Source organism: Meles meles, chromosome 6, assembly GCF_922984935.1.
Source record: "Meles meles chromosome 6, mMelMel3.1 paternal haplotype, whole genome shotgun sequence".
NCBI classification, from domain to species: domain Eukaryota; kingdom Metazoa; phylum Chordata; class Mammalia; order Carnivora; family Mustelidae; genus Meles; species Meles meles.
The window spans coordinates 111,851,726-111,866,932 of record NC_060071.1 but is presented as its reverse complement, the minus strand read 5'-3'; the positions used below and the strand labels follow the sequence as shown (position 1 = coordinate 111,866,932).

General features: G+C 50.9%; 1 protein-coding gene across 1 annotated transcript; it reads left to right on the top strand.

Moving 5' to 3' along the window:
- The first annotated feature begins 10,744 nt into the window (after positions 1 to 10,744).
- On the top strand, positions 10,745 to 13,728 carry SIX1 (SIX homeobox 1). The gene is made up of 2 exons (XM_046009744.1): positions 10,745 to 11,319; positions 13,335 to 13,728. The coding sequence occupies exons 1-2, from the start codon at positions 10,760 to 10,762 to the stop codon at positions 13,627 to 13,629; spliced, it is 855 nt and encodes a 284-aa protein (XP_045865700.1). The 5' UTR covers positions 10,745 to 10,759; the 3' UTR covers positions 13,630 to 13,728.
- Positions 13,729 to 15,207: the final 1,479 nt, after the last annotated feature.

Sequence of the window (15,207 nt, the reverse complement as noted above, 5' to 3'; positions counted from 1 at the left end):
TATCTACCATTATAGCATGTCAGTTAGCCTTAACTTTAAGCCTTATGGAAGAATCAGTACATTCTGATTTGAGAGTTTCCCCCACATGGTAAAAATAAAATGTGAAATTTCAGTAACGGGCATGAAAAATTTTGGTAGTACCCAGGAAGTTTTTAGAAACTAGAGCTTTTACATAATACGAAAGTTTTAATGTTTTGAAGGTTCAGTAAATTATGTAGTATATAAGAGTGAAGTCTAAATTACCCACCGGGAAGAGTAACCCTATAGCACACATGTCTGGATCCATGTATGCAGATGGACAGATACACTTCATTTCTCCTGGGAAGTTGAGTTCTAAAAGCTATCACTCAGAACAGACGGTTTTATGGTTACATAAAAAGAAAACGAAAGATGACAGGGTTGCTATAAAAATGAAAGTCCTTTTGGAGTATTAACAGCCGAAAACATTACGACTTAAATGAAGATGTGAAACAAAAATCAGCTTAAAACTACTAATTTAATAATAATAAAAAAAAAACTTGTGCAGAAGGTTTGAAGCATATGGACACCCACCCAGTTTGTGAGGAGGGCAATGGGAGCCCCAGACTTTAGCTTATTAAAGATGACCTTTCCCCTCTCTAAAATTTCAAAGCTGACGTTTCAAGTGCAGAGCAGACTGTGAGCCATATGTAACATGACCTCAGCTCCACTCTGCCCGAGCACTGATGCCATCACTAATGAGAGGTGAAAGGTCCTTTTCTTGCAGCTTTTTCAGAAACCCACCAACTCTTGCCTGTGAAGTAAGACTCCTCCCTCTCTCCCTCACCATCCCCTTGCTTTCAAGAGAGCTGTATTTAATACACAGCCTCAAAACACTTTTATTACCGGTCGATTTGCTTATAGCCACAGCCAAATGGCAGGATGTACAATCATATGCAGAAGAAAATATTTATTTTGACTCAGAAGGCAAAGGGATTAAGAGAACATTGTATTAACCTTGCCTTTCATCTATGTTTTAAAGGGAAATTCTCCAGAGGCGTCTATTGAAGTTCTATTTTTTTATAAAGACTATCAAAGACTTTTAGGAGGCCAGGTGTGTGTTTATCTGAGGGGAGGAGAGAAAGGGAAGAAACTATATTGGGGGGAAAGGCAGCTTCACAAAGCTGTTTCAGGCTGCAAAGACGTCTGTGCAGAAATCTGTTACAGGCATTCCTAACCAGCCAGCTCCTTCCCTCCGCCCCCCTTTTCCCTGCTGCTTGGAAACAAAATAGCTTTTTTTCCAAGCAGGTTGTTATCATATTCATGGCATGGTCAATTTCCGTTTGCCAAGAAAATATTTAAGCTGATCAAAGAAATTAGAAAATCGGATGAATAGAAACAGACGTTCCCACAAGAGAAGCGTTTCTCAATGTGAAGAGGCAGGCGGACTGCAGCCAGCCCACCCAGTTACTCCTAGGAAATTGCTCTCTTGCCAAAGGCGGAACTACAGGGCCACCTAAATGCTGGAAGGGCTATGGAAGAGTCTCCACTCCCTGAGAAATTCACATGGAGACAGGAGCTTGAGACGGGTGGCGGCCGTGTGAGGAGAGGTTCGATTCTGGTCATCTATGTAAAAAGCAGGAGGGCCTTTTAACTACTACATCTGTTAAAACAGTGGGACCTCTCCAGACAGAAGTTGAGGGAATTTGGGATCCTTTTGGTTTGCTTTGCCTTCTTTGTTACGAGCACGGAAAGACAAGAACACATTATCCTTCGTAAATGACAGAGAAGTATGTACTTTTGGAATGGAGGGAGAGCACTTTCTCTTGAATTCATATAAATTCAGTTTTTAGATTTGTGGTTCTGGGTGGGGAATAGTTGATAGCAGTCGTCTTCCGGAGCCCCTGGTCTCTGAGTGCGCGCCCCGGTAACTGGTGACAGTAAACAAAAGGGTCTTGTCTTCGTTGTTCCCGGGCAAGGCGCGGCCAGACCAGGTGAGGTCACTTGCGATGGCGCTTCGAGAGAAGATGGCTTGGCGTCCGGGTTTCCTTCTGGAGAACTCTGGAAACCGAAAAGCCGGCCCCGCTGCGGTCAGGGGATCCGGATTCGCTCCGCTCCCTACTCGCCTCCGGGGAAACTGGGGCATCTCAGTCGTCAGTGAAGCCTGACCAACCCTACCCAACACCTCCAGTTCTCTGAGGAAGAAAGCGAGAGAAGGACGGCCCTGAAGGAAGGCGACTGTGGGGAAAGCTAAAGGAACCCAGGAAAGATCCCTTTCTTGGGAGTCCGGCTCGGGGCTAGTCGGTGCTGGCAGGTCCACGGCAGGCAGGCGGTTCCCCGGCGGTGGGCCGAGAGTCCGCCCGGCCAACCTAGCCCCTCCCCGCCGCGCGCCCCTCACCCGGGGGACTCAGTCGGCAGCTTTTCTTTTCTTTTTTGTTTCAGTTCCTGCCGCCCAGCCTGGGGATCCTTTGCCAGGAAGACAGCGCCCTCTCTCTCCTGCGGCCGCGCCCGCCGTCCGCCTGCATCCCCTCCCTGCTCCGCTGACCTCCGCGCGCCTGCTTTTTGCCCCTGCCCTCCTCACCCCGGCCCCCTCCTTCACGACCCTGGCCTCCCGGTCCCAACAATCGCCTCCGGGAGCAGCCCAAGACAGTGGTGGGGTCCGAGGCCTGAGCTTGGCCGGGCAGGAACACCCGACCTCTGGCTGCAGCACCGGGCGTAGCTGTCCCCGGCGCATACGCGGCGCCGGAGAGCTCTCGCGTGGCCCCGGGGAGGGGTTCCTGGCACAGGCGGCAGGACCGGAGCGAGGCCTGCCCCCAGGCCTAGGCACTGCCCACGAGCGGGCGGGGCTGCGAGCTCTCCTCCGCGCGCGCGCCGCGACTTGTACGCGCGCGCGCGCACCTGGCAGAGCGTCTTATCCCGGTGGCCCAGATGGGCCTGCCAAAGGTGGACCTGGGCCTGCAAGCCGGGTGATGGGAGGGTGGCGAGTGAACTTGAGTGGGGGCAAGGAAACTTCTTGTAGCCTTGTTCCAAGTCCTAAACGCGTCCCTCGCGGTCTGCGAGTTCTGCAAGCCTCACCCTGTGGGTTTGCAGAAGGGCATAGCCCCGGTGTTAGAAAAGTTGTTGCAAAATCCAAACCCAAGCGGGGGTGGGGGGGTGGGGAGGGCGAGACGCGCGGAGCGGCCTGAGTAAGTGGGCATCTTTCCAGCTCCCTCCACCCAGTATTTCTTTCCGCACAGCTCAGAGGACTAGTGCTTCAGACAAATGCCACTCGGCCCATTCGGGAGCAGAGGCAGTCAAGCTTCTGTCCACAAAAATCTGGATCCTTTAGAACCCAAACAATGTATTCGTGTGGAACTGCAAAACCATTTCCTATGGTGTGGATTCGCACCGACGCAGGTACAGGACTGAAGTACTTTTACCCCCCACCCCCACCCCCGCAAACGTCTTGCGCCCGGGAGCCCCAGGGTAGCTCCCCTCGAGCTGACCCGGTTCCAGAGCGCAAGCTGCTCTCAGAATGCACTAATTGAGTCGCAAACCACCGGCCGCCCTAACAAAGCGATCCATCTCGGCAGCTCAGCGCCCAATTTGTCCACAGCACTTTCTTCCGCAATTCAGAAGCATTATCTTGGTTTTAGAAGTATCGCGGCAGAAACGTGGCAATTATCCTGGGCTCGGGTTACGCTAAATGGCTTTAGGCTGAGAAATGGAAGAATACAAATGCCGAGAGGGTGCTGACCATCTCGCTGCGGGGCCTCGACCAGGGCAGGGGAAGCTAGCGAGATTTCGTAGGGGGGAGAAGGAGGTCCGGCGCAAGTTCCAACTCTTGGTTGTCTCTCCCAATGGCATCAGCCAGAAAGAAGTATCGGGCCTTTGTCCCTAGAGGTTAAAGATTCTGAGCGATGGATCCTCAGAGGCTGGGAGAGAAACCTCGGCTTTAGATCAGCAACCGGTTGAGAGCTTCAGGCACTACTGGAGTAAAGAAGAGAAGAGACGTCGAGGGTCAGCGAGAAAGATGGGTAAGACGCCTTTTCCTCTTAGGGACAAGTACACTAAAATTGGGGAGAAGGGAATTGCACTGGGAGAAAATAACTACGAGCAAAGAGAGTTGGCTTTCAAGAATGGGGAGAGGCTTTCACTCCTGAGCAAGGGTCAGGCCTGGCCTCGGAGCCCAGGCGGACACTGCATTTTGGGAACCTGCGAGAACTGTAGAGGCCCAGAGACCACGAAGCATCTTCGTACCGGGAGAAGGGAAAAAAAGAAAGAAAAAAGGAGGGGGGGGGGAAGATTTTAAGAATCTTCGTTCTCTGTCCACCAGGGTGAGTTCGGGCCTGGGAAATTGGGAGAAAAGAAAAAAGAGAGTAGCAAAAGGCGTTCGAGTGCCGGCTCCGGGTGTGCAGCCGCCTTTGCTCACCCCAGCCGCCCAGCCCATAGTGGTAGCCACGCTGTGCGGGTGTCTCTTTCTCGTTCGGCTCAAACCAGCCCCCACATCTTGAAGTAATCAGCAGCCGAGAAGGGACTCGTCCCCCTGGCATCTCAGGTTAAAGGAGGAGGTCCAGGAAAATGTGGTAGAGCCATTACAAGAAACCCGAGCCGCAGTCATCAGGGACTCCAATTGCCATCGCATTAGGATTGATTAGAGACCAGCAGTACCGTAATGACCCGGAAAGAGGGGCAGCCGGGGATTATTAATATCAGAATGTGCCGGGGAGGAGGGGGCTGAGCGGAGGGAGGGAGGAGTAAAGTGGGGAGGGAGAAGTTTTAAGTTACTAGGATTTATATATAAGTGCAGGCTTACCTGAAGAAACCGGATAGTCAGTGAATCACGCAAACAATAAATCTAATTGCATCTTAAATTTCACGAAGCCTGATTTTTTTTGGGGGGGGGGGAGGAGTAAAACCATCGTGAAAACCAGGCCAACATCTTAGTTTTTATAAACATGTAGTTATATAAAATTGGGAGAATCTAAGTGAAGAGATGGGTGGGGATGCTGGATGTTCGCTTTCCTTACCAGCGGACCTGTTAAAAAAAAGAAAGAAAGAGAAGGAAAAAAAAAAAAAAAAGACCGGATTTGAGGAGTGCAATTTCGGGTCACTTTGGGTCTTCTCTCCAGGGCTAGGGAGTAATGGAGTGGACATTTACTGCAGAGTCTGCAGAGGTGTAAAAACCCAGATTTTAATTGAAATAGTGATACCTAAGTCGTGGCTTTTGTTTTTTGTTTTGTTTGGGACACCAGTGATCAGGATCCCTAAGAGATGTAGAGAAGAGAGTGGTTTGTCTCCTTCCTCGGACTATGAGCCAAAACAAATCAGCCCCTGATGGTCTGGGCTGAAATGCAGCTCACTGGATAATTAACTCCATCTTTCCAGTCCACCCTAACTGTTTATTTAGTGTCACCCTGCATTACCGTCACTAGCACTTTCCAATGAACAGGAGGAGCTGCAGGCTTTCACCTCCCAAAAGGAAATTCTTCTTAGCTTAGACAGATGCGGTATTCAGGATGTACATTAGTTGAGAACAAAGTTGATTGGAAATTCAATGGAAGATAAGGACTCTTGAGTATTTTTTGTAAACTTGCACTAAGGCGATATTAATAGAGGTGACAAGAGTGTCTTAAATTCTTAAGAATGGATTCTGGTAATACTCCCCTTCATTTTCTAGAAAGGTGCTTGCCAGCTGATGTTGAGTGGCACCTTCTGGCTCAGATACGGTCATGGGCTAATCCCCGAGCCACAGCCTTCTCAGAATGCAGCTAAAGAGGGCCCTTTTCCTCCAGGTGGCCAGCCCAACTTCTTCCGCCCTACCCACCAGCTTCCCCACGTTTTGACGACGCCACCGCTCAGCTTAGCTGGTCTCCGGGTGGAGCGCGACGCCCCTGCCCGCACTTCAGAGTTTACTTGTCCCGCGCCAGCACCCTCCGTCTGTGAAACCTCAGGTCCGCCGCAGAAAGAAGCAGGCGCAGGCGCCCAGAGTCTTGCGGAAGGGAGGGGACCGGGAGAGAGAGAAATGCAGAGATCCGAAAAGGGGTGTGTGTGTGTGTGTGTGTGTGTGTGTGTGTTTGTGTGTGTGTGTGTGTGTGAGAGAGAGAGAGAGAGGCGGGGGGAGGGGCAGGAGGGGCAGGAGGGACAGAGAAAGAGAGAGACAGGGACAGAAAGAACAATGAGATTGAGGCTGTGAGGGAAAGAGGGAGAGAGGGTGAGAGAGATCAGAGAATGAACGAGAAATAAGAAACGAGGAGGTTCGCACACAAAATAAACGAGTTTCCGCTTTCAGAATGAAAAGAGAGAAGTCAGCGGGACACACAGAGATTAGACGTGGAAGGACACACACAGGGAAGCAGGAGCTCTCCAAGCACACATCCCAGCCCTGTCGTCCACTTTGAGTTCCCTCGTAGCGTTGTCTCTCAGTGCCGGTCTTCCTCTCCCTTCCCCGCTCCTGGGACAATGTGGAGCCTGTACTTGTAGGAGTCGCGCGGGGCGGCAGGGTTTTCCGCAGTGAGCGGGCGAGCAGCCGCTCTGTTTGTCCAGGTGTGGGCGGGGGGCGGCAGTCTCCCGGAGTCTTGGGCTGGCGCTGGATTTTCTCACCAAGGAAGCGGGAGGCTCCGCTCACAGCTTCCCGCTTCCAGGAGAAAACTCCCTCCTTCCATACATACATAAATATATTAGGGGAACAGACAAATCTTCATTGTTCAGAAATAAGCCGAGGAGGCCGGCCGGCTCCCCTTGGCCTTGCTGAACGAGGTTGGAAAGGAGGGAGGGGGAGAGGCGGGGGCCGCGCGGATCCGGTGTCACGTTGCAGATTCCCACTAAAGATAACGAAACGTGATCTATTTTTCAGAACAGCAAGTGGATGGGAAAGAACCTTGACAACACAAAACTCATTTACTAATGGACTGGTTTTGAGTTTCTCTTCCCGGGGTCCGCAAATCTCCCTGCCTGAGTCCTCGGCCTATTCAGACCTTGCGGGGAGCACGGTTCCCCAGGAGGCAGGTGGGCGGCTGCTCCGGCGCCACGCTGGCCGTCGGAGCCCGGGATCCCAAGGGTCGAGGCACCCGGAGTTTCCAACCAAGCGGAGGAAAAAGATGAACGTTGTCACTGCAGTCAGGATTTGGGGAGTCTCCGCAGTGCCCTAGAGCGACGAGGCAAATTTGTTGAAGAAACACCTCGCGATGCTCTTCCCTTGCAAATACCTGTAGGTAGAGTAGAATTCCCGCTGCAGGTCTTGATGGCGAAGGAATGCCAGGAAAGCTGGCCGGGAGCCCCAAAACATCTCTCTACAAGCCAGAAGGGAAGCAAGTGGGCTCCACACAGAGGTTTTAAAACCAAGGCCTTATAACAACCAAGCCGAGAAACCCCACCAGCAACTAGGGCACTGGCCTTCTCCATAAACCAGTTGTGCGCACCCGGCGGTTACCTGCTCGCAGAAGGCACAGAAGAGCCGAAACCTGGCGTCGGGCGCAGGTCACCGACCGCGTTACCCTCGGGAGCCGCCGGGAAGCAGTGAGGGCAGCAACTATAGTTGTTCGTTCCCTTTAAATCTCGGACGCATCTCTGTTTTTCGTGTGATTTGCATTGACAGCAAAGGTTTTAAGTTACTAGAACAACTCAAACCTTTCTGTGTGCGATTTAAAATGGATCATTTGGTTTATGTGGTTTGTAAATTCATGTCATTTTACCTCTTTTAGTGGTTTTCGCTGAAAGGCTCCATTTTGGGAAACCTTATATATCCGAGCCAACAATTAACATTTATAACAATTGGTTTCCCTAACCAAGGGATCGAAATAGTAGATAGGCTCATTGGTACAAAGCGGATAGCACTTCTCCTTTCTAGTTCCTCGACCTATTGGATTAAACGCCAGGAGAAAGGCTGGCGGCCCCGGTATGGCCTCTGAGGACTAGCGCCACATCTCACCAACCTGGTGCCCGCACTCGCGACACCCACGTGGTCATCTTCCCAGTTGTCGCCAACGTCCTCGCGTCCTTGTTCCTTTTGAAGAAAGATGAAAAGTGGACAGAGAGGTCTGGAGGAAGCAGAAAAAAGGTGGTCATATTGGTGTCTAATTGCCATCTTTCTGCTCCTCGTCATCCCCTGTAAATTTATACCTGCCCTTATTTGTCCAAGTTACGCCTCATTTCCTCATACAAAATTGTTAATTATAAAGTACACCCCATACAGAACTTGCTTTTTGTTTTTTAAGAGACGTGGCTGTACGTACAGACCTCCACCCACTACACATACATTTTAATTCTGCACACTTGCTCCAGTCTTGAGGGTATGAACTCATTTTAGTGTATGTGCTGCCCAAGGGAGCACGGATTAACTGATTTTTAGAGCGGAGTTTAAGCCTCCGTTCTGGTCTTCGTACAGCTGCCATGTCAATAAGGACTATTCCAAGCAGAGACGTTCCTTCTGGCAGGACACTGCAGCTCCTTAAGACTTCATCTGAAACATCATGAGCACTAAAATAAGACAGCGAGGGGAAATTACCAGACACATGGACTTGGGCTCAGCCGTGCCAGTCTTCCAGTTTAGAAAGTAAGTCATTGGGCACACCAGCTGGTAGGGGCTCTTTTGAAATAATATGCACCAAAAAGAGAGAGAGAAAAGAAAGAAATAGAAAAGAGAAAAAGAAGAAATACTATGCACCCATCGAATGCATTTAAAAAAAAACCTCTAAAGGTAATGAAATATCAGCATCTATTTCCAAGGTCTAATTGCATAGGATACTGCAGAATTTTAAGGATGCAAAAAAATGCATTGTGTGGAAGTTCAGGGGAGAAGCAGCTTCTCTTTACTTGGAATCTCTGGAGAGACTGCCAAGAAGGTGAAGCCCTTCATGAGTTTGAAATGCTTCAGGGTGCACTGAACTGGGCACATTATTTTGAAACCATATAAATAATACAAGGGGAAACCTATGCAGTGCTGCTTCTCCCACTTATGTCAATATATAAATGGTTCTGTGGAGCTGGGCTCTGGCTCACATAATCAAAACATATTTGAAGAAGACAAGCAAGTTTAAAGAGCCTACAGTTTGTTCTTCGCATTCACTAAGAGGGTGCATTTAAATCAAAAGCATTTTTGAAGTGTACTTAATATTCTGTTTTGAACTTATCTAATCAGAGATAAGTATAGTTATAAAGTCACTCTCCTTCCACCATTCTGCTCCCCTTATCTTCCCGCATTGTTCTTATCTGCTGCCAGTCTTAGCTACCCACAATAGATTATCTTTGTTTAGAGATGCTAATTGTTTTCAAAATCTTTTTAATAATTGCTTTGGAACAAGGTGTGCAAATGAGGCTTAAGATAATTACAGCTTCATTTGTTTGTACAGTTTTACTAAACATTCTCCACATATACACAAAATAACAAATGATGGGACTGAAATTGCAGGACATGTCTGCTTCCCCGGCTGTAAAATAGGCCAGCATTGCAACCTACACACACACACACACACACACACACACACACACACACACACACACCTCTTTATTTAATCTTCCTGGAGCCGCTGTCATCCTGGCTTTGAGGGCAGTGTCCCTCTCAGAGCAGAGCAAGGATTAGGTTACAATCAGATGGCTATTGGAGCCGGACACAGTTTTATTTAATTTACACCCCTTCCAGCGCCTTTCGTAGGAGGTTCCCAAAGCATTTTTGCTAATAGCAAGTAAAGCTTCTCGGCATTCCTCAGTAGCAGAGGTGGCCTTGGAAAACGCAAATGGCCAGTGGGGAAACTGAGTCCAAAAGGCTGCCCGCTTAAACTACAAAACGTTACGATACCAAATCACAAATGAGCCCTGAGAATCTTTATTTGCTCAGCAACGATGCACTAAACAGCTCTTTGCATAGTCCCAAATAGTCGCGGCCTCTTGAAAATGAGGGAAGAGCTACCCACTGGGAATACTTGCGCCCTTTGGAGGGCTGTGGGGACGAGGAAGAACGGCGGAGGAAATTAGGCTCTAGAGCTGAAGTCAGCCGGGGAGAAGCCACTCTTCCAGAGGCTGCAGCCCGGAGCCCAGCTCTGATCTTGTATTATTTATCGCGTTCCCTAAGCTATTCATCAATCCATTATTTATTCATTCCAACATTAAGGTAATTAAATATGAGCTCACCGGGAAAGGGCAAGTCTGCAAGGGACAGGGACAGGGGTACAGAGGGAGAGGAGAGGAATTATACGGTCTGGAGTCATTGATTTGTGCAGAGATGTGCACGGCTGCCCTTAGGTGACACTGGAGAGGGGGCTCACGTTGCAGGGTCCTGACGCGCTCACCCACTCACATCCCCCGCCCCTGGGCAGCGCTCCTCCCCCCTCTCACCCTGCTTCCCACCTCTCAGGGTCCTTCTCCTCCCACCACTCCCTATCCCGGGCTCCACTGCCGCGCCCTCCCCGCGCGGGGCGGCGCGGCCTCGCTGCCTGGCCCAGCGGCGCGCGGGCTGGCCAGCCCTGGATAGGCGCCGCCCGCAGCCAATCAGCGCGCCGGGGACGCTGCGCGCTTTAAGGCAGCTGCGGGGAGAACAGAAACCAAGTTCCCCGGCAAAGAGCAGCATCAACCCGGCGGGAGGCCGGAGCCAGAGAGGCCCAAAAGGCTGCGAAGAGAGCGGGCCGCTCAGTGTACAGCGCGCCCCCCTCCTCCTTCTTCCTCGGCCGCCCAGCCCTAAATTTCGACCAGCTTTTTCGCCTGCGGAAATCCTAGGGAGGGGGTTAGGAGTAGCTGCGCCCCCCTCTCTGAAGCTGCCGCCCCCTGACTTTTCGGCGCTGCTCCCTGCCGCGTGCGCCCAGGCAGTGCACCTCGGCAGGCCCCAGCCATGTCGATGCTGCCGTCGTTCGGCTTCACGCAGGAGCAAGTGGCGTGCGTGTGCGAAGTTCTGCAGCAAGGGGGGAACCTGGAGCGTCTGGGCAGGTTCCTGTGGTCGCTCCCCGCCTGCGACCACCTGCACAAGAACGAAAGCGTGCTCAAGGCCAAGGCCGTGGTTGCCTTCCACCGCGGGAACTTCCGCGAGCTCTACAAGATCCTGGAGAGCCACCAGTTCTCGCCACACAACCATCCCAAGCTGCAGCAACTGTGGCTGAAGGCGCACTACGTGGAGGCCGAGAAGCTGCGCGGCCGGCCGCTGGGCGCGGTGGGCAAATATCGGGTGCGCCGAAAATTCCCGCTGCCTCGCACCATCTGGGATGGCGAGGAGACCAGCTACTGCTTCAAGGAGAAGTCCCGGGGTGTGCTGCGGGAGTGGTACGCGCACAACCCGTACCCCTCGCCTCGTGAGAAGCGGGAGCTGGCCGAGGCCACTGGGCTCACCACCACCCAGGTCAGCAACTGGTTTAAGAACCGGAGGCAAAGAGACCGGGCCGCCGAGGCCAAGGAAAGGTACGCGGCGTGCTTCCCGCTGTGCGGGCGACCCCGGGAAGCTTTCCTTTCCCCTCCGCCCCTTCTCGCCCCCGCTGGCACCCGCCACCGCGTCCTCCCTGCGGGCTGGAGCCCGTCCGCGGGGCGGCGCCCAGGCTTCCGCGGTACTGCAGCAAAGTTCATGAACTCTGCGATCTCTTGCTAGGGATGGGGAGTCATTTGATTTGAGCGCCCGCGCGTGGGTTTCTTGGGGTGTGTCATAGGAAATACTGGCGCAAGGTTTGTTTTTCATGCCTCCCTGGTTGGCTGGGGTGACGAGTGGGGGTGGGGGTGCGGAGTGAGTTTCGAGATCCACTACAAGGGAAGTGTTGATTGGTGTCTCGAGGAAAGGGGTTCGGTGGGGGCTGAGGGTAGCGAACCTCTGTCCTCTTGCTCCCCAGAGGGGTGGAGCTGGCCTGAGACATCTGCTCTGCCCCCACTCCCGCCGCGTTCCTTACTCGCTCTCTCCTGGTAGGCTTTTGGGCGAGAGGTCGCCGCTTCATTCCGCGCTAGCTGTATAAAGGGAGGAGTCTTTCAAAAGAAATCCACAGAAAAGAGGGCTTTGGAAGAGTTGGCGCTGCATTATCCGGTGCCCCACGCCCAGAAAGGATTGCTCCTCTTCCGGCTGCCTCGCGCGTGTCCCGGGGCCGCGGCGGGTCTGTCTGGCGGTCCGCGCCGCCGCCCGGGATGGGGAAGGGGTCTCCAGCTGCAGACTTTTCTCTGGCATGCAGAAGGCGAGCTTATTTTAACCCGTCTCCGCCTCCGCCCTCCTCGCGCGAACACCCGCGTCCACCTGGCCCGGCTCCATCCATTTGCTGTAGAGTTTCCGAACGAGATTCGGAAGAGCGCGAGGAGGCGAGGGCGCTCCGGGAAACCGAGGAGTTTTGGGGGAAACCTGAGCGCCCGGGAGGGCTGGGTTTCCTTTGTTCGCTTCGGGGGGGGGGCGCAGATGTAGCCTCTGCGTTCCCCTCTGGGTGGAACAGCACCGAGCCTGGATCCTCTCAGGGGCAGTGGGCGAGAGACTGCGAGGGCAGGGCTCGGGGAGAAAGGGGGAGACTGGCAGGCGCTGGGGCGGAGGAGGACGCGCCAGCACTCTGAAGGCGGAAGCGGCCAGGGCTTCGAAATCCTCCGGTTTACCGGCACCGAGCATCCGGACCGACGCCCGGGCGCGCCGCACCGGCTCTCGGGCTGTGCGGGCTCTCGAAGTTTCCTCTGCCGGGAAACGGTGCGCTGTTGTGGATGTCCGACAGGGGTTTGAGAGGGGCCTGTGACGGACTCAGGACTGAGCGACTAACACGGGGACAGGGACAATACGGTTCCAGTTAGACTTTAGTTACAAAACGGCCGTCCTATAAGCCAGGCCTGAGGGCCCACTCCCTGATGAAATCAGAGAGACTGGCTGCGCTCCCTGTGTTTACTCAGGTCACCGGGCCGCTCCGGACACCACTTCCCATGACCTGTCTTGTGCCTCTGAAACCACAGCCTCCGGGCAGGGGCAGGGAAACTCGACGTTTAATTGTTTCCTCAGATGGGAACAGGACAATTGACTTGATTCACTCTAGACATCTGCGCGTGGGGCTCTGTTTGTCCTCTGATCATTTTCTTTATCACCAACAACCATTTGTTGGAAGACTTTCAAACTTAATTACTTCTAAATGTGGTGCTAGTTGAGAGGTATTCAAAAATAACTGCTTGAACAAAATTTTGAAAACAATTTTTGTGTTTCAAGTAAGTCCTACTGATTTGGCTTTCTAAAATACGGAAGAGGAAAGGACCTGGCTCCCCACTGCTCTGCCTGTAGTTCCCCATTTCTCCTCTGCCTCCTTACTTCCCCCAAGCCCCTTGGGATGGGTGGGAGGGCACAGCTCCTCCATTTGGGTATATGACTGATTGCACAATGGCCCTTTCCTCCTTACAGCTACCCTCCCTCCACTCACACTTTTTGTAACCTACTTTTTTTTTTTTTTAACCATATGGTGTTGTCCTCTATTTCTTAGGGAGAACACCGAAAACAATAACTCCTCCTCCAACAAGCAGAATCAACTCTCTCCTCTGGAAGGGGGCAAGCCGCTCATGTCCAGCTCAGAAGAAGAATTCTCACCTCCCCAAAGTCCAGACCAGAACTCGGTACTTCTGCTGCAGGGCAATATGGGCCACGCCAGGAGTTCAAACTATTCTCTCCCTGGCTTAACGGCCTCGCAACCCAGCCACAGCCTGCAAGCCCACCAGCATCAGCTCCAGGACTCCCTGCTGGGCCCCCTCACCTCCAGTCTGGTGGACTTGGGGTCTTAAGTGGGGAGGGACTGGGCCTGGAAGCAGTGACTAGGGACACCTGTAAATAGAAATCAGGAACATTTTTGCAGCTTGTTTCTGGGGTTCTCTGCATATAAGGAATGGTGGACTTTCACAAATATCTTTTTAAAACTCAAAACCAACAGCAATCTCAAGCTTAGTTGCCTTCATCTCTCCAACTCTTGCATTTCCCAGCCCCGTGCAGAAATCAGGAAAACAAAAACCAAAAACCAAAAAAACCCAAACAAACAAAAGCACCCAGTCACCCAGTCTCGGTTCTGGGCAATCCATGTGCCAGCTTCAGTAGCTTTTCTTTCTTTCTTTCTTTTTTTCTTTCGTTCTTTCTTTCTGTCTGTCTGTCTGTCTGTCTGTCTTTCTTTCTTTCTTTCTTTCAGTGAATGGGAATTACAAATCAACTGGATTTTAAATATTTCCTTTTAATTTATTTATGGAAAAGTCTTTTTGGAAAGAGGAAAAGGAAATGAAGAAAGAGAGAGAGACGTCAAAATAGTGAAAATAAGACCCTCCAAGCGGGAGGAACTGGTTGCATTCTTAAGGTGAATAGAAAAAATATGATTTTACAACTTTTTGATAGGGAAAAATTAAGTTTACATTTTTCATTATTTAGTGTTAAACACTTTTATGTAGATTAAAATGAAAGAACAGTATTAGGGGAAAAAACAAGTGCCTAAATGTCTTAATGCTCTCTGTGTAAGGCAGTTAGAAATAGCAGTGACCATTAGTAATACAACTATTTTTGTCAAATTTAGTGGGGGCTTTTGGTTGTTGTTTGTTTTCTTGGTTTTTTTTTTTTAATGGCAAACTTTAGAAATGTACCAATGTGGAAAAAAAAAAAAACAAAAAACACAACACTTTCCTGAATGCCATTACTTCTCATGCCCTTGAAGCTTTCATATCTGTAGCCTACTCCTGTTAAGGGTTTCCCTTGTTCCTAGTTTCTAGCCTGCAAAAATATATGACAAATCTGGCAACCTGGTATTTGTTACTAAAAGAGCATGTGTTTTCAGGTTTCTTTTCTATTGTACCTAAATCAGTCTAAATTAAAACTTAGTAGAACACCAGGAGTATGATTCTGTTTCTGAAAGGTGAGTTGTGTATTGCTGTCATTGGCCGCCCCCCCCCGCCCCCCCCCCCCCCGGTCTTTTTTTTAAAGCTTTCGTATTTAATAGTGGTTATGAATTGCAGGGTACTTTGAAGGCCACCGCCTGAACCAAGAATGGTGACTAAATTGATTATGTGACAGAAAAAGAGTGAAGTTAGCTTTGGGGTATTTATTTTTTTTTTTATTATTTAGATATGCAGTTTTGTTTACCTCTAGCTCTTCTCCACCGCGTTCTATGTGAACTCAGCTCTTTTGTATTAACGAGTTTATGACAAGACTGTGAAAGTAAAATAATTTATCTGGTTGGGAAGAAAAGGGGGCACTTGAACAAGGATAACAACATTGTGAATTAATCTGTATAAATAGAAAGCAGACCAGTAGGACAGGAGCTCTTTGCACTGCTGGCGGATAGTGTCCAGAAAAATCCCAGTAATCATGTAGGCTCCATATTATTT